Below are 19482 nucleotides of genomic sequence, written 5' to 3'. Positions count from 1 at the left end.
CCTGTACTACAATAGAAACCTGTGTATTCAGATCGTCAGTATGCCAGAAATATAAATAAATCTGTTGTAAAAGTGGAGGGAAAAGCTAAATTACAGTGATTCTACAGCTGTTTTTGCATGGAAAAAGAAACATTTGTAAAAAGAACTGGTAATGATTATTAATAATTAGTAATTATTAATAATTATTATTATTGGTTATTATTAATTATTCTCGGTTAACAAAGAAAATTTCACTTCATACATAGACATAAACATTGAAGAACTATTTAATAGTATGGTAGAGTGTCAGAGAGAAACATTTGGCTTTTAGCTGTGCGTTAAGAAGTACAGTGTGTTCCCAGGACACAAGAGAAAGCATTCCATAAATATTTACTACGAATGCATTGTTAACACTTGATTAATGTGAATGGACAAGGGACAAACATTGGTTGCCCTGTTTAATGTTGTGGTCCTTGTTCATTTATGCTGCTTTGTTTTCTCAGGAAAAAAGGACACACAAGGAGTGTAAGCAGTTTTGAGCAATAAAGGTATCCTTGCAGCTAGAAGAACGGATTTTTGGTTGGTTGGTTGGTTGTTTTTTTCATTGTTTTGGTTTTTTTTTTTTGTTTTGTTTTGTTTTTTTTTTGTTTTTTCAGTAAAATGATAACGTGAATACTCTCACTAGATGAGTGGCAAATTAGGTAGATGTTATTGTGTAAGACATTCCATGGGGATATATTGAACGTGTCAAATTAAACAACCTACCATTTAACAGATGATGGTTTTCAAAAAGATTACTGCATTCACATTGCTGGCTTGCTATTGGAAGAGCTAGATGAAGCTGATGCAGTTCCAGATGCTAAATATGAAAAGTTTATTGGAAGGCTCAACAAATGTAGCATTTAGAGCCACAGACTTGCTGCTGAGGGACAAGCTAAGTGGGTTTTGTATACTTTTGATGATGAAGCACTGCAATGCACAGCGTAATACATCAAGGAAATGTTAGTCTTCATGTCTGAGATACATATTCATTTGCAAATACTCAGTCCATAATCTAAAGACTATTTCCTTTAGCCACAGGCACATTTTCTTTATGGCCAACTTCAGTTAGCATTTAAGTTTACATAGCAAGGAAATAAGTAATATTCATGTAAGCAGCTGTGCTAAACAGTTTGAGTAGCTTTTCAGATAAAGAGAACTGCTAGTGAAAATGCTGAAAGACATTTGGTTTCAGATTGTGACCTTTTCTTCTCTGTGTTATTTAGCAGAACCTGAGAATTTGAAATAGTGCCCTTGGTTTTGAATGGGAAAAGGGATAAGATGAATTTATCAAAGATCAACAAATGCAAAATGTTCCTCACAGCTTCCTGACTACTGCTCACCCCTCCCTGCAAGCCATTCATTCCTGAGGCTTGTGGTTCTGGCAGAGAAATTCTTCATTAGCATATCCTTGACTCAGCTGTTTTACAAATAGAAAGCATCTACCTACAAGACAAGTTTTGTGATAGCCTAGGATTTCTATAAAAAGAGGGTGGAAACAACTTCAATTGATGTATTACATTCTCTCAAAGTATCATCTTGGCATTTAGTATGATACCTATGGATTCTGAACTCCAAATTTTTTGTAATTGGACCTAGTATTCTCTCTCTTGCAGGTTTTCTTTGCTGGGCAGTCAGTATATTGAACATACTGTAACATCTTTTAATAAAACAAAACTTTTTAATTGTATATGAATAAGACTTCCTTTCTACTGTCCTCCACAAGTACATTACAATCTCAAGTGTGCTTCACAGAGGTATTTGCATTCAAAACAATTTCCATTATGTTATCTTCCTGGTAAAATACACACAATCTGATCAATTAAAGGCAAGTGGGCTACTCTTCCTAGTCCTACAGTGCTCAGAGCAGAAAGAAAATGCTGGAAAGAGTCGCCCTACAACTACGTGGTGGACTAGCAGTTGTATTTTCATTAGAGTGCTGAAGCCAGTGGCTTCAGCAAGTTAATAGACACCATGAAGGAGACATTTTGAAAAACAGCGAGGTATGATTACTTACTTTAAATGCAAGTTGTATTGTATGATTTACCTTTTCCATAGAGCAGATAGTGCAGTGCAATCAACTGTTGTCTGAAACTGTGTTTCAGGTTCACAATACTCAGGCTCTACAGGTGATCTGCTCAAGTCATGTTGACACATGGCTGCTTGGGAAAGTGGTGAGTTAAAGCATATGCTGGTGTCCTAAGAGTCTTCTGTAATACTGTGCCTCTCACAGAACCACAGAGAGGCATCACCACTATGGAAGTGGGAGGTAGTGGGCTTTCATACAAAGGCTTATTTCTCAGATCTCCCTGCTTCCTTGGTGGAAACATGGCACATGAGATGTGCATAATGAACTGCTTTTGAGAGAATTCTGAGACTGGCACATTCATACTTCTCACATTTGTCACTGACTTAAAACAATTAATGAAATGCCATCTTCATATTGGCTCACATTATCTTTCTGACACAGACATTTAAAAGAAATTCCAGTTGTGCGTTTTATTATACCCAAGTCATTATTCATGTAGACAAGATAAGGGGGGTCATCTCTGTGTGTTTGTGTGTGAGAGTGTGTGTGCGTGCACTCATGCACAGGGGAAAGTGTTTGGGAAATGGCTAGCACATAGCAACAGAAAACAATAGGTCTCTTTAGTGTTTCTAATATGAACCCCTTTAAAATTATAACGAAATGTCTGACATTGCAAACACAGAATCACAGAAGAGTTGAGGTTGGAAGGCATCTGTTGAAATCACCTAGTCCACCCCCATCTGCTGAAGTAGTCTTAGCCAGGCTGCTCAGGAACAGCCTTATTCTGATCATCAAATAAGTATTAGATTACAAAAAACCCCCATGGTAGTGGCTTAAAATCATAAGATCTTTCTAAGTGTATTTTTTGTCTTATTGTATTCTGTAGTTAACATTCACAGTTCCTGTTTTCAGCTGGTTCTCTGAAACCATGGGAATAAAGAATAGTAATTCACAAAAAAGTTAGATTGTGCCTTAATCACGTTATTCCAAAAGCTGAAGTTTAAGACAAAAAATATATACAGATTTTTGAATTATGTAAACAACATGTCACATCGACTCTAGACTCCATGCAAAGCTGCATGGAGTAGAATTAACAGCCAGCCCTTGAGCAGAGCAGTGGTTATAAATGAACTACCGAGACTGCAGAGAGAATGAATCTCATAACAAAGAATTTCCTCAGGCTTTGCTCAACAGAGTGTTGAAAACTAACAACTACTTCTAGGAAGAAGCAACAGCCAATCTCAGCCACCATCATGACTTTTTAGAGAGAGGGTCACTCCACTTGTTGTTGATATGGTTTGACTACTAAAAAAATGGCACAGGAGTGAAGAATGTTGATGAATTACTTTGAAATCTCAAAATGTTGATAATTATTCTTTGCTTCCCTCTTCTGGAAGCTTCAAGTTCTTGGTTATGCCATCAGCATTCCAGCACATAACTTTCAGTGATTCATACCCATCTTCAGTTTGTCATAATTGTAATTTTTTTCCCCCATGTGTATGTATACCACACCCTGAAGTTTCTTGCTTACTTTTAAAAATAACATCTGTCCCTACTCATTTAAGTACTCCTTAAAGATCCTTGAGACAGGAGACTTTTTCCTTCTCATGTGAGTAATGTGGCAGGCATGATGCATCTAGGTTTTTGAAAGGATGCAAATGTGTTGGTCTCTTAGAATTAAATGAACAGATAAAAGCCCCATAATTGGCTTCCCACCCCACCCCCTCCAAGATCTGCCAGTGGGCTTGCCTTTAACTGCAGGGGTCAGTAGAGATAATTTTTATAGAGGTTTGTTCCTTTGACTTTTCTACAAACATACCTTGTCGTATCTGAGAAGGACAACATAGTTTTAGAAGTTCCTTTGGTTATCATGAATTCCTTCATCTCACATAGTATTGCCAACTGCCAGCAGGCATCAATGAAGGCTCCTAGTAGGTTCTATTCAACCAGATGTTATTGACTTTGAGAAAGGCTTTTTATGCTTTACTAAAGTAAACCTGATCTAGCTTTGCAAGATTACCTAGAGGTGGTTTTTCACTAAGAACTTGTTTACTTCTGTTAGGTTATTTCCTACTTGTATTGATTAGTAGATACAGGACATCTTATTCGCAGCTAGGAGTTTCCTCTTTTTTAAGACCTGACTTTCTGTGTTTTCTTCTGCCTTCAGTGAAGTTTTTTTTCAAACAGAACTCCTCTAGATTCATGCTGCTCTAATTCATTGTTCCACAATACTGAGAAGAGAGGTGTGTAAGTGAAAGTTCTGCAAATATTCTTGCTTTGCCTGTAGCTGTGTTACAGGACCAGGGCACCACCGAGTGTTCTGTTTGCACTGGTACTTGCAGCCCTCCCATACGTGACTGTACTGGAGAGCTACATAACCTCAAGAGGCCTCCTAGGCTGAGTACCAGAACACATGAGGCAGAAGTGTGTAGTTCAGATCAATATGGGTCTAGTGGCCACCAAGTAATTAATATTTAATGGTGCCCAGGATGGCTGAGATTAATTTGGATTTGATTTTTGAGTGTTTGGTTTTGATATATAAATGTTTGTTCAAAAGTTTATTTATTTATTTTTTTTTCCCTGAAAATGATCATATTAAAACCGGTCGATAAAATCTGAACTTAAGAACTAGAAGTTGATTAGCTGCTAGAAAGTGGATATTGATCAAAAGACACAGCTGTGTCAAAGTTGAATGAACAGGAGAAAGTCAGAAGTTATAATCAATAAGCACTAGTGAACAAACAGGAACGTTCAATTTTAGTAGTCAAATTTTACAATAAAATTTGTAATCTGCCAGGTGGAATTAAAAGAATACCTCGCAGTGTTTCTGAAGGTGCCGAGATACTTAAAATCAGAAGAGCAGGGTATTAGAAAAAAAAAAAAAACAACGCTTTGGACTTTCTGGCTTTAAGGAAGCAAACACACTTCTGTGTTGACTGATACCTTCTCTCAGATACTTTTCCGTTTTTCATTACCAGGAAGGTGGCTTGTGTGACCTAATTCCTGCAGTGGGTTCTTCACTTTTCCTGTTAAGAACACTAATCCAATAGAGGTCAATCTTGAGGAATGTTTCTGAAGCCACACGGAAAGGAGAAAGGAAGCTGAGCAAAGCTCCTCTTCTTCCCCTCTCCATTCCAGGGCACCTCCCATTGTGTCTCCTCTGGGCTGTGCTCTTGCCCTGTTTCTCTATTCAACACCACCTGAGTCTTCCAAAGTTTCATCTTCTTTCCACCTGACTGGAAGAAACAATCAAACTGGATGCAGGAGCCTGAGAGAAATAAGATCAGTGAGCTGCTTGTGTCCATTTCTCTCATCAGACATCTTGCAGTGGATGTAGTGCGCATTTTGAACTTGTCTTGCCTTTTATAGACATAAAAACTGTTACAGATCTTGGTACTAAAACATAAAAATCTGGTGTGCAAACTGCAGCCATTCAGGAGCTGACTCACAAGCACAGAATCATAGAATCATTTCAGTTGGACCCTCAGGATCATTGAGTCTAACCACAACCTAACCTAACTCTAGCACTAAACCATGTCCCTAAGAACCTCGTCTAAATGCCTTTTAAATCCCTCCAGGGATCGTGACTCCACCACTTCCCTGGGCAGCCTGTTCCAATGCCTGACAACCCTTTCCATGAATAATTTTTTCCTAATATCCAATCTAAACCTCCCCTGGCACAACTTGAGGCCATTTCCTCTTGTCCTATCACTTTCTACTTGGGAGAAGAGACCAACACCTTCCATGCTACAACCTCCTTTCAGATCTCTGCTGTAGCAGAGAGAAGACAGTCAGCTATGGCCCAACACTCTGCCCCAAGCTAAGCCACCCCACATGAGGAGCCATCTACACAACAGCCAGTCACTGATCTCCCTATTAGGTGAACGCAAGAGACTGTACTGGGTCTTTGGTAGAGAAGGAAGATGCGTCAGGCCACATGAGGTCTTGAAGGGCTCCCGGATTTGTGGTCACACTATGTACTCTGAACTCTATAACTTGAAGAGATCACCATTAGCATTGTCATAATTAAATGGATGTTAATAAAATGTGCGGCAAAAAGCATTATAGACGTGAATTTTGCTTGTAAGCTGTGGCTATGGAAAATGTACACATGACCTGCTCAGTGACCCTGGAGCATGCTGAAGTTATCAGGAAGCCACAGCTGGTGATGTTAGATTTCCAAACGGGAAACACCCTGAAAAATGTTGAAGATAACAGAGACATTCTGCTGAGGAAAAAAAGCAGCCAGCCAGTCAGAGGTCACATAACTTGACCATCTATAGAGTAGTTTGTAACAACCTGAATAGGCAGAGCCTGAGTATTTAAGACTGGGATGAAAATCAGTAGTTATTTATGCATGCTTTTTTCAGCACTGGGCATGAAGAAATGTTCACTTGTTATCTCATATTACTATATACATAAGTGTTATACGATCATTAGGGGGAACAAATGACCCATGCTTGTGTCTCTCACCAAGTATCCTCCCCGAGGCTTTTTTTGAGTTAGCTAAAACTGCCTGTCCTGTCTAAAATCAAAGAAACCTCTATTTACAGCCAGATAATTTTTCCTTGAGTTGAAGACATAAACAGGCCTCAAAATTAGGTGATTACTTCATTGTCTTTGCATTTGTCACCACTGGTGACTGTAGGGTCTACACCATAAAGAATTAATTATGGTTTGTATGTGTAGTGAGGATGTATTAAAAAATAATCATGATTACTTTTCTTTTTTTTTTTTTTTTTTTTTTTTACAGAAAGTTATTACACTCCACAGCCCTGAAGGGAAAAACATAGCAAGGGAAAAACTGTTAACAAGTCTTTACACAAATCACTTTAGTGGCCTGTTAGGTAAGGCTTTGGAAGAGTGATGGAGGGAGGAAATAACATTTACAATTTTGTACAGAAAAATCTTGTTATGAGAGAACTCTGAGACAAGATAATGATATTGTTCTTTGTTTCTTAAATGCAAAAGTTATGGCTTTCCTAGCATGCATCACAAAGCCAGCGCTTAATAAGACATGCAGTCTCATCTCAGCTGCAGCATAGAACCTATAATAAGGGACTATCAGAGCTAGCTGAGATGTCACGTTAACACTAATCCTAACTCCTTGGAGAACAAGTAAAGAGCGAAAGGACACACAGTCAGAGTTCTGCACAAGCACTGTAATGAATGTATATTGCCAAGGGCAGCATTGTTGGGGTTTTTTTTGTGTGTGTGTTTTTTGTGTTTGTTTTGTTTTGTTTTGTTTGTTTGTTTGTTTTGTTTTGTTTTGTTTTATAAGAGCTTTTCTTATACTATCCAGCTATAGCAGAGATGTAGTGAGACTGAGCTTAACAGAGTTGAATGCCTTTATTGGTTAGGGAAACAAGAAATCTGCTCTACTAATATTTGTTATGGATGGGCTCGACTTACAGATATACAAATTCTTCTTTATTCAGCATTTGAATCTAGCCTTAGAATTTAATCAAATTTATAAGCAAAACTTGGTTCCAGGTAGCTGTTAGTATTTGACAACCTTGCAAGTTTTTGGATATCTGGACTGTAAGGAAATTGCTGCAGCAACAGGTCTTGTTGACAAAGATAGGGAGCGAGCAAGTGATCTCTTTGGGGAACTGGAGTTGCAAGGAATGAAGAAGTGAAGAACAGCAAATGTCTTTTGCTGACAGTGTTTCTCTTCTTCCCTCCACCCCAGTTTTTGGAACACCAGCAACATTAGCTTCCCATTATCATGTTGTTGAATCTTCCTTTTCATTAATTCCTGGCTCATCTTCTTCTGAATCACCCCAAAATTTAATCCAGTGTGAAACTTTATGATGAAATTGCAAAGTAGAAACTTAGCAGGGGAAGCTGACATCAGCACACAAAACAGTGTATACAGTCCTGTTCGTTTTTCAGGGACACATTTGAGTGGTAGCTGCCCTGATTCGGCTTTATGCGTGGAAGATTAAATGAAAAATTTCATAGCAGAAAAATCCATAATTCAGCCTCTGCTTTCCAAACTGTAACTGACTCGATGCCAAAGACTCACAGTTCTTTCTTCTAAAATCAGCTTTCCCAGCTTTACAAATTCCACCTGCCTCTGAATGGAGTAATGGTGAATTTTAAAAAATAGTTCTAGTTCTAGCAGAAGAAAGTGTATCTAGGCCACTGCAAATAATGAAATTTACTACTCAAATTGTCATCATAGCTAATTGTCTGCTATGTCTATCAGGAGTGTTTCCTTCTCCCTCCCTTCTCTGTCTTTAGCTAAGAATATACAACGATTCCTGCTCCTAACTGGCCTCACAGTTTATAATGCATATGCAAAATACCTCCCTTTTCTAGAGTATTCCTTTGGGCTACCAATGAGTTGGACAGACTGGCAGATTTTTTAAGAACATTTTGAAATAAAATTTTCCAGAAATACAGCCCTGCCAACTCTCCCACCTTCCTGTATCCTCATTATTTTCTTATTCTTTTGTAGCTACTGATACCTCAATATAGTGTTTTACACAGAGAAACTGAGGCATAGAAATGCTACAAGACGTTAGATGAAATTAGGGAGAGACGCAGGAACTGAAGTAGAAGGGCAGTCCTGGACTTCAAGCATATGCCAGGAAAGCAAAGGAAGTCAAGAAAAGGAAAATGAAAAATGCTTTCTACCATAAATGGAGCATTTTTCATATTGGCTTTTTAATACACTGGAAACTTGAGAAGAAAAAGCGCTGGTGATCTCTCCCTTCTCTGACTTTCACCAAAGGAAGCTGAACCGAGATTTCTACCCTGCATTGCAAAACTCTTACCAGTGTGCAGAAGGTTATCTTTTCATGCTAACACTCTCATTGCCATCTTTTTAAGCTGTGGTTTGTTTTGTTTTGTTTTGTTTTGTTTTGTTTTCAGGGGGGGTTTGTTTTACTGGTTGGATGTTTTGTTGTTGTTTTGTTTGTTTGTTTTTTACTTCATATGGAATGATTGGAGTTCCTTGTCTTCAGAAAAGAGAGCCCCCACACCTCCTGCAGATGCAGCGTGCAGGCTTTTGTATCGCTCTAGCTCTGATTGTCCATCTTACCCAGAGAAATTTTAAATAAGCTCTAGCAAAAGAGGTTGAGAGAACCTCATATGAGTATATCTCACTGGCCAGGATGTACTCCTGGGATATGAGTGTTGTGAGGAGGACATTTGAATTTCAGTTCTCTGTAGATCAAGTAACTCCAGGAAGAAAGGGTATTACCATACACTTACTCTTCACATTTGAAAGGCACCAAAAGCCTTTCTAGCTAAAGAAAAAAAAAAAAAAAATCTCCAGATTCCATTTAAAGTTAGGAACTTGCCTGCATTTCCCCACAGAAAAAGCTTATTTTATGTTTGTACTTTGAACATTGGCATCTGTGGCACCACAAAGTACCTTATTCTCTCTGAAGCTCATTGGGAAAGCATAGGCAGCACTGAGCATTATGCAAAGTTCTCTGTGTGAATATTTCCCTCTCTACAGTTCAATACAGCCACTTGTAAGAATATCTAATAAGGGTAATGCTTTGCATGCCATTAATCAGCAAAAGCAATAGAAGAAATAGTGTGTCTTGTATGCCTTAAAAGTATGAAAAGTCTTCATTCACTTAAATTAATACTGACAGAGCAACAAAACACGGTGCACAGCTCTTTCAGTGCAAAGCCGTGAGCATCTTTCTAACAGGAAAATGATCACTCTTGGATTTGCAAGATAAACACAGCTGACAAACTAAGAAAAAACCTGTCCACTGTTTCAGAAACTCCAGCCTGAAACCTCTGCCAACTGTTTTTTGAGAGCACCTTACATTAGCAATTCAAAGAATAGGTCTTGGGTTTCAGCTGCAGTTTGCAAGAAGCAGATTATTAATATGCACTTACAAATGTTGATGATAAAATAATTACAGGCATACACAATTTAAGATTCTGTGGAAATACTTTTTAAAAACCAGCACTGGAAGTGATACTTCAGTGACTACGTTGGCTCCACTAGAGCATAAAACAGGTATTATATGAAGAATGAGTTACTTTCTACCACATATTTACAGATACTTGTTCTTACAGCTAGCACAGAGAGAACAAGTCTCCAAATTAATAATCAGACTGCGATCATGAAGGTCCTCAACTCTTGCATGCCATGCTGTCTTAGGTTCTATCACACTGATGATAGCTATTTATCTTAGATGTCAGCTCTCCTAGACAGAGTCTATATTATTTGCCTCTCAAGAGACAGTAGTCAGGCTTTCTGCAAGTGATAAAAATGAAAAAAAATGCTGATCAAAGGAAATATAGGAGCTGGAACATCCATTATTTAAGTATATTTCAATTTTTTTAAACATATCACTACGCTAGTCTTTGCTTTCAGTGGCTTGGTCTTGGGAGCCTGTTTACTGACTCAAACAGCTGAGGGCCAACCTTTATGTCTGGGAGGGATTCTAGAATTACAGTATTGTTTGTGTGGGGTTTTTTTTCTATTTGTTTGATTTCAAGGGCCTTGCTTGTATAACTGCTTGTACCTTTAACCTTATTGTCTTTTGTTTTCCTCCTTCTTCCTCATTTTGACAAATGCTTTTGATGATTTCTAGTGGCTCCTGTTGTCAGGAGCTGCTAGTGAAAATGTGTTTAAAAGATACTTAGCAATTCCTTGAGAGACTTGACCTTGCCGGATGCAAACAACTATGAAAAATCCATCCCAGAATAGCCCACAATAGCACAATAGCCTGCAGCCCTCTGGGCAATGTGGACTTCAGGTCAGAGGGCAAGGAATGAGGCACCTCACCATCAGCAGTGTGATTGCAGATACGTGGGTCAGCTCTCCAGAGCACTAGAGATCCTGCCCAGGCCTTGACACAGGATTGTTTTCCTGTTTTGGGTGAAATTCCCATGCTGTGTTGACAGTGAACTGAACTAAAAAAAAAATAATCTTATGTCCCCCTTTCACAATGGGATTCTCCTTCTAACACCTTTTCTTTGCAAGAATATGTCTAACAATTGTCACACAGTCATTGCTTTCTGTTCTGTTGTGCTCCTTTCTAGCCCCCAGAATCCTATTGGGTGAAGCTATTTGCAAATAAGGATTTGTTTAGATTTTTCCTAGAAACAGTAGGCTTTGTTTCCTTCATTTTCTTCTCAATTACCGTGTCCTATCTTGCACAAAAGATAGAGCAGCCGTTGTTCAGCTTTCTGTTTACAGAACCTGCTAATGACAATAAGCCTAGAAACTCTAGATTTCTGGAGATCTTGCTGTTTGCACAACACATCCGGCTACATACATTTACTCATGAGCAAGATGTATTTTATGAGCTGTGAAGGCACCTTGCAGATGACACTTTCCTGAGTGAGGGTTTTGGGGAACAGTAATGAGTGTCCCATACCAGCACCGTGCCTCTGCAGCCCACCTGTTCCCCCACTGCCGGCGTACATGGGCACGTCCTTGGGCACCTGGAGGTGCAGCCAAGCCTGCATGAGGATGCAGTTGCAGTCCCAAGTGTAGTCCTCAAGGTTACGCTCAAAATTCAGGCTGAAGAGAAAAATACACATCCTGTTTTAATCCTCTAAGATGGAATTTTGTTGGTTTGGCATGATGCTGGAGAGTTAGGCATTCAGAGGATGACAGAAAAATGAAGGAGAGGGGATTCATAGAAATATAACACTTCTGCCACTGGGAAGAAGAAAACTCCTGGGGCTGGTGAAGTGTCAGAAACAAGAAATGAAGCATCCCTCTCTATTAATATTATCTTTACTCAAGAAAGTAAGACACAATATAGTGGCAGAAAACTTAGCTTTCCCTCCAGCTTGTGGGATTGCAGCAGCAAAACCAGCTCAGCAATAAATGTTGCAGTTATGCCAGCAGCAAGATACCATTCAGAGAGGATCATCTGTAAATAAACAAACATTAAAAAAAAAAAAAGGAGTGATCAATGATCATGTGATGATGAGCAAAGATTATTCCAAACTGACTGTGGAAGCAGAACTTTCCAACCTAGTTTGGTGTACAGAGCACTGGGAATACTACTTTTTTTCCCTTGTCTTTATCTCTTACTGCTGCCAAAGAAGGAAATTGTAATTTTGTCCTCATTTTACAACTTCGGAGTAATTGGTTAGCAAAACGCTTAAAGCTAAGTTGGAGGAAGATTTACTGCCGTATTTCTACTTGTATCCTTACAGAGTGCCATCTAGAGGTAACTAATTAAAACCTCATCAAAGGTTGAAAGCTTTGTCTCCTTAAAATAAAACCAGAAAATGCTTCCCCTGTATGATGCTCCAACATCACGTTACAGATACTGAACATACTGTTTGGAGTACATAGTGTGGCATTAAAACTATAGAAAAAAATTGGCAAGAGAATACTATAAGATAGAAAGGAACTGGGTTCAATAAATAATTCACTCACCTCCACAGACTACCTGATGTTTGTAGTCAAGTCCTCCTGTGCCATCCAACTGACTGACATTCAGAAGTCAACTTACTGTGCAGCTTTTGTTGCTTTTGTTTATTGGCTTGAGCATGAGAAAAAAATACGAGCTTTAAAATCTAAATTCATAAATGTGGTGATTAAATAGATTAAGACAATTAGTTTTTCTTTGATTTTTGAATAGGACAAAAAGGAAAACTACGTTTATTACAAACATGTGAGGACATTAGCAACCATATTTACCTATATTTTTGTTCTACTTAGTTGGCCTATTTTCATCCCCCGTTCTAAGTTTACTTATTCTTAATCAATGGATATTTAGAGTAATATGATCAAGTTCATAATTACATCTCTGCCTAACATTTCCTCTACTTAGCTTAAGGAAGCCTGTTTTTTCTCCTGTCTTTCTGGAAATTATGAGGGGCAATCAAATAAATTCTGAAGATCTTGAGGCAGGTAATTGATTATGCTGAGAAACTCTGATGATGCTTGAATTTCTACCATTATTTAATTTCCTAAAAGAAACTTGCTAAAGAAAAAATTCCTTCTTTTTTTTTCTTTTTAAAGAAAATATTTTAGCCAGACTTCTAACATTCTTTTAAGTTTGAAGAAGCATCCAGAAGGGCCTGTGTTCTTAGGGCAAACTTTCCCCAGGCTTCAGGCATGAAGCCACATACAGGTAAGTTCCCTTTCCCTTGCAAGAAGTAGCATTTGTTCCTTCCACCATCCCTCTCTTGCCTGTTCCTTTGTCATCTCTTTTTGGCCTAACAGAGTAAAACAACTGTATCTTATAAATGCTTGTCTTATAAAGCGTTTCATAAGAAGGTTTGTTCAAGTCTAATATCATTGCTGTGTGCCCTCTAGCATATACAGTTCCTATTTTTTTGGATAAGGAATAGTCTTTAAACTCTATATATCTCCTAATCTAGTCACAGTTTGGTCTATGGCTCGGGCTCCTAGGTGCTGTTAAAGATACAAATCTAAAAAACTTCATCCTGCTCATGTCTCTGATGTCATCATTGCATCATTTCATTCAGTTCATTTCCTGGAGAGAGCTGCAACAGACTGGTGCTATGTTACATCAGCCTATGACAGAAGAAGCTGTGTTAATTTTTCCTTGAGCTGCACAGTGTTTTTTCTTTACAATGTTGATTTAATAATTTACAAATACTGATATTTACAAGTACCAATGGAAAGAAAAACTGTGTTGGGAAATGTATCAATGTCATTCTGTCGTTCAGCCATCCCTCTCACGTATTCCTAGCACTCCTTCTACAAGCAATCTCAGCTCTCTAAATCGCATAATTTCAACAAGAGGGTAACAGTCAGTTCCTTATTTTTATAAGCATGACTGATAAAAGGGAGGGAGGAAGGAAATAAATTATAATTACAGGTAACACAATAAGAAAAATGATATAGACTTGTGGTACTGGGAAGAAAATGAGTTGGTAGAAATTGTGTAAATGGTCAACAAATATTTAACATGTTCCTGCTCTGTCTAAAGCTTTTCACATTACAGAACTGGAAAACTCAGAGAGTTAATGATGCCAGTGGGTAAACTCCTCCCACTTTCAACTCCTTCCAAGTCACTGTCAATATGCATTGATTTTTATAGGTCTAATTCTCAGGCAGTGGCAGGTAACACATGCTCTGGTTTTGTGCATACCTAGGTATATATAATCTTTACCTAAATATACATGTTACTCAAGCCTGGAAATGGTAAAGGATATTAGTTGTATTTAAAACTAAATACTAATGTGTGAAATAGTGCTGTGATTTTTTTTTTCCTCAATAGTTAGCCCTCTAATGCAAGCTTTCCTCCCTCCCATTTCCTGCTTTTAGTAGGCAGAGGTGGTGTTATTTAGCAAGTAGCATTGTCTGCTGTACTCCATACTAAACTGACAAATGTAGAATAGCAAAAATAGCCAAAAATTGCAATGATAACACAGCCATTTCCTACCTTTTTAAAGAACTGTACAAATGTGAATAAATCATCCATAATAGCATATGATTATCTTTTACAGTATCTACATTATAAGAGAAATAAAAGCACAAAGAGCTTTAGAAAGGTAACAATGAGTTTTGTAGTGCTTTTTATTTTGTTGTTCAAAGTATATTATACTATACAGAACAGAATTAATATATATGAAAGTATATAAAGAGAAGGGAAGCTTAATTTTACATGCTGGATAGAGCTGAAATCATTATCTAATATTGTTGTTAATATTCTTTAATTGTTGCCTGGCCAACAACCTTTTTTGCTTTGTGCTGCTTTTGTCTTGGAAGCATTCAAGCTCTGATGCACCTGTGTACAATTGCAGGACACTTCTCATTCAGCTGGCACTAAATCGCAATAAAGCAGTGTTTCAATCTGAATAACCTTTTAGGGAAGAATACTGCATGTTCGTAAGCCTTCCTCTTCCTGAAGTATTTTAATTTAAAATACCAAGATGGGAAATTGTATTAGCCAAACACCACTCCACCTGCCAGTGGGTGCTTTAAGTGGAAATTAAGTGATATGAAGAACCTGAACTGGGGCAAATACCATCCTGAGCGAGATACTGGTACACAGGAATCCTGTCCCTTTCTAATTAGCTCTAGCAGTCACTGTGCCCATGCTTCAATTAGCACTTTGCAATTGTATTTTCATTCTAACCCTATTTCTGATCTTATATAATGCTGCAAGTTGGCTAAACTTTTTTCCTCCTGTCAGAAGGGAGTTACTAGCAGGGAGCTAGAACAGCCCCACCAGACTTCCCTGGCAGCTGCTGTGCCTGCTCTGTGAAAATGTGTGTTTCACCCTTCAGCTAGATCTAATTTAGAAATCTTTAAGCTCTTAATGATTTCCTATAGTTTGGCCTAATTGAATCTAAGTGCTTTTGCATTCAAACTAGAATACCCAGCTGGGCTGAAGCTGAAAACCTGTGACCCTGAAATACAGTCCCAGAAACATAAGCCCTCCTCCATGTTGACAGTTGTCATCTACTGCATCAAAGCCACAGCCATCTTCTGTTTCAATTTAGTGATCAAATTGCAAAAATAGTTTGGTTAAGACCAAAGTCTTCTGCAGATCTGAATTACCTTCAACATGCGCAGCAGCTGCTCCATGCAGTGGAGCCACTGCATTCCAAGGGACTCTCCTGTCCCACAAGGGAGGCTCTGCTGCAGGAGCTGCTTGCACCCTGTCGTGTCCAGCTGTGAGGGAAAGGAGCTCTTCTGCCACTGGGGAATGTGCCCAAAGTTGGGAGCTGGGTTCTGAGGTACTCCCTTCACTCTACGACGTGAGACACTCTGTATGACTGGTCAACAGGTCAAAAGATCTACCTCCAGCTGGTACATCAAGGCATGGAATGGGAAAGAAACTGCTTCTGGGAGCTGTGCCTGATGAGTCTGGGGAATGAGACTCAAGAGTCAACTGGGTGAGCACTCTGCAGAGGGAGAGACATGACAGCAGACTCAGTCAAAGGTCCCTGGGATCCTCTGTCCAGGTCTTCCAGAGATGTCTGCTGTTGGCTTTTCTCTAAATCTATTAAAGCCACTAAAGAAATCCCAATAGTTTTCCTAAGAAATTCTCACCTTACAGGGTTCTCTAATAGAGGAACATATACCATCCAGGATCTATTAATTCTCAGTCTTTTTTTCCCCCCAAATTCTGCTGTTCTTTTCAATGTTCAGACATGCATCATGTTTCTATTCAGAAGCCTCTTCTAAAAACACTGTACAACTGCTGCACAGTGCAGCATCTGTTACTGATCTATTAAGAATCATACCAGTAACATTAGTATTACTATCAAGCAAAACTACAGAATGTGAAACCATGATCTTATCCCCAAGCTAAGAATGATACTAATGACAGTATGAATAATATCTACTAATAATCTAGCTGCTAAAATTATATCCCTACAAAACTAGACAGACTTGTTTCTTTTATTTTAGAGACTAAATCTAATTTAAGAGCACTTCTGATGCATCTAGGAGGTTGGAAGACCTCAGGTGATTGCTATCATATATTTAAAGTAAATCAGCCTGTTAGGCTCTAATATTCACATTTCACAATTTCTGGCTTACTAAATTGTACTCCCAAAGTAAATATTGTTGTACTGCAGGAAATTATATATAAAAGAAGAGCTAAGGAAAGCTATTCCATCACTTCTATTTTCATCAAAGTGAAAAATGCACTCTTGCAAACATCTTATTGGGCTCAATCCTATGCTCCATTAGCAGGAAAATTTTCCGTTGAAGTCAGAGCAGATCTTGCCTTCATAAGAGAATTTTGTATTCTGTAGCAAAACCTCATCTTGCTATCAGTGAAGTCAGTGGGAGACATGCTTCTGAAGGTAATGGAAATAAAATGGGATCTTCTGTGCTGTTTCATAATGTGCTACATCGGTGAGAAAAGAACCATTGATTTCAAGAATCATAGGGGTTCTCATCAAAGAACAGATTTGCTTCTGGTAAAGAAATATATGGGGGTAGGCTTGAAATCTAACAAACTTCAAAGTAACCTGCACTGCAACATGGAAAGAATGTTAGACTTTATGAGTTTAAGTAATCCCCACAAGGACAAATCACCTGATTCATTCAAGGACTTTAGTGTTCCAGTTAATGTCAATAGGCATTCAATATAGCACCTCAAATTGCTGATTTTGAAATTTACTTATATTTTTAATAAAACTTCCTTTGTCTTCCCCAGAAAGGTCCTAGAAACTAATGAAACCTTTCGTTCGACCAGTCAGCAATATTCTTCTTGACTTTTAATTTGGCAGAGAGCAAGAGAATCTTCAGGATTATCCAAAATGATGTCATCTTTGACTGTGTTTTGTTTGCTTTTTCCTACTTTGAACTCTTTCATACCTGCTAAGCAAAGCTCATAGGTAATGTTATGAAGTATATTATAAGTCCATTTTGGCAGTTAGAGACAGCAAAAATCTCCAAACAGACCTCTTCAATCCTCATGGGATAGTACATAAAACTATCTTTCCCCTTCTATCACGTACAAAACCCCTTGGAGCTCTCCCTAGAGATGTTCACCATGCGTAATTACGGAGGAGCGGAGTACAGATCTCACCAACCCTTCTGCATATTTCAAATTTACACTATTGTCTCTGGACTTAAGCCAGGGAAATAATTCAACTTCTCACAGCAGACAATTTTTGTCTTTGGTACAGTAGATGCTGCCCAGATAATTAAAAAGATCAGCTTACAAAACTCTTGGCTTAGAAGAAATAATAGATTAATTAACAGAACTGTGTTATAGGAATGTTACTTTTAATCAGTTTAATCATAAAATTCTTCCAATTCTAAGTTTATGCAAAATGGAATATTCATCTGAGCAGATACATAATTCCAGATGTCCACCTTTTCCATAACTAATTGGCAGAACAATCTACCAGTTTTTCATAATTTGTTGCAGACATTCCCAAATGCTTATAGAATTTATTATAAGATTGAGTGGTTTTATAAGATCAATACAAAAGTAATGTTCACAATTTCTTCTTCAGTTTAAAGTGTCGCTTTTTTATAAAGGTTCAACTTTCATGAATTTTGAATTCATGATAATTCATGAGCTGAATAGCAAGATTAAGAATGCAACAGTAACAATTGCTTTCAGGGTTCCGCATAGTTTCTCCACAGTTTTCTTTTCCCCATGACTCCTTACTGCCAAGCACCCCTTTACTGAGTGACCCTGCAGTGGGGCACTCAGGTGACAGTCACACTGGGCTGGACATCGAGGACACATCTGGGCTCTTCACATTAAACACAGCCTGGGAATGTCACAAGGCATCACTTACATTGTTAAATGTTTAAAAGGTTTCAGGGCACAGTTTTAGGCTGAGGAGGCACCTGAAGAATTTGCAGATGTGTTTCAGGGGTCAGCACTGGCCACAGATGGCTCCAAATACAGCAGGTGCATGTAACCACCCTGCTCTCAGTGTCTGCAAGCTCAGTGCCAGCTGGCTTCTCCAGGGAATATTCCTCCACACATTTCATTTAACAGCATAGGCAAAGCTTTAGGGACACCAGTACAGCTAAACTAACTTTCATGTCAATTAACAGCAGATAAACAATCTATGCAAAGGGTAAAGAACGAGCTTAATATTTACAACTCAGATGAATTCATGCTTGTATTAATTTCCTTTTTTCCTAAGTAACAGTTACAGTATTTACTGATTTTAGATCCTTGGTAGAACAAAAGCAGGTAAACAGATCAGTGCACCTTAAACCATATTTTCTCTGAGATCCATGAATCTTTGAACAACCCCAAAAGACTTTGCTACCGCATAAATGATGCATAGACCAGGCAGCCCTACAGTACAGTGAAGAAAAACCCTGAGGGAAGGAGGAGTTGGGGCAGGGAAAAGGAGAGAAGAAGGAAAATGCATGAAAAGCAAGGCAAACAACACCACACAAATCAGCTCTGTTGAAGTATGAGCCATAATAGGAATCATGTGAAATGAGCTCTGCATCATCTGCCACTTCTAATGTATGCCCTATGGGACTCTAGCCAGAGCACTGAATCAGGGATCCTACTGCAGTCAACCACACTGCCTTTCCCACAAAAACTTCTTTGCACCTTCCACTTGAGAGGAAACTGCACAGATGAGTCAGGATGAGAGCTCCGCTGGTCATGGCGAACTTGTGGGCCAGGGCAAAGGGATCAACCTGACCACAGTCCCTCATGGACCTGCTGCCACTGCCATCAGGATTCATGGACCTGGGAAGTGGAACAACTGAGAAGTAAATCTCAGGAAATTTTACTTACCATGTCTTCTCTCCAGACATTTTGTGTCTTTTTCCCTCCTAAGTAGAGACTGCTTTATCCCTTGGCTTCTCAGTTATACCCAATTGGAAGTCAGCCACCTGAAACGGTCATGCTGTTCTTCCAAGTGTATATGGCACTCTAGTGTGGGCACCAGCAGCATGATTCATCAGGTCAGGGGTGCACATACACACCTGAACTATCTGTCTAGACTCCATTTATCATTTACTGAAACAGATATTTCTATCAAGTGACTCAGCTCATGCTAAAGTTGCT

General features: G+C 38.7%; 1 protein-coding gene across 1 annotated transcript in view; it reads right to left on the bottom strand.

Annotated features, from left to right (window-relative positions):
* The window catches only part of LOC308045034 (uncharacterized protein), a gene marked incomplete at its 5' end in the record, with an annotated part of 67488 nt that extends 48331 nt beyond the window's left edge, over positions 1–19157 (bottom strand). The window contains 2 exons of the mRNA XM_080352054.1: positions 11407–11552; positions 19021–19157. Coding sequence (XP_080208180.1) covers positions 11407–11552; positions 19021–19157 — 283 coding nt within the window. The remainder of the gene's footprint in view (positions 1–11406; positions 11553–19020) is intronic.
* Between the last annotated feature and the right edge of the window lie 325 nt (positions 19158–19482).

This window comes from Nesoenas mayeri (assembly GCF_963082525.1).
Source record: "Nesoenas mayeri genome assembly, chromosome: 1".
NCBI classification, from domain to species: Eukaryota; Metazoa; Chordata; class Aves; order Columbiformes; family Columbidae; genus Nesoenas; species Nesoenas mayeri.
The sequence above is the reverse complement of the archived record's forward strand: the minus strand, read 5'-3'. Positions and strand labels throughout refer to the sequence as shown.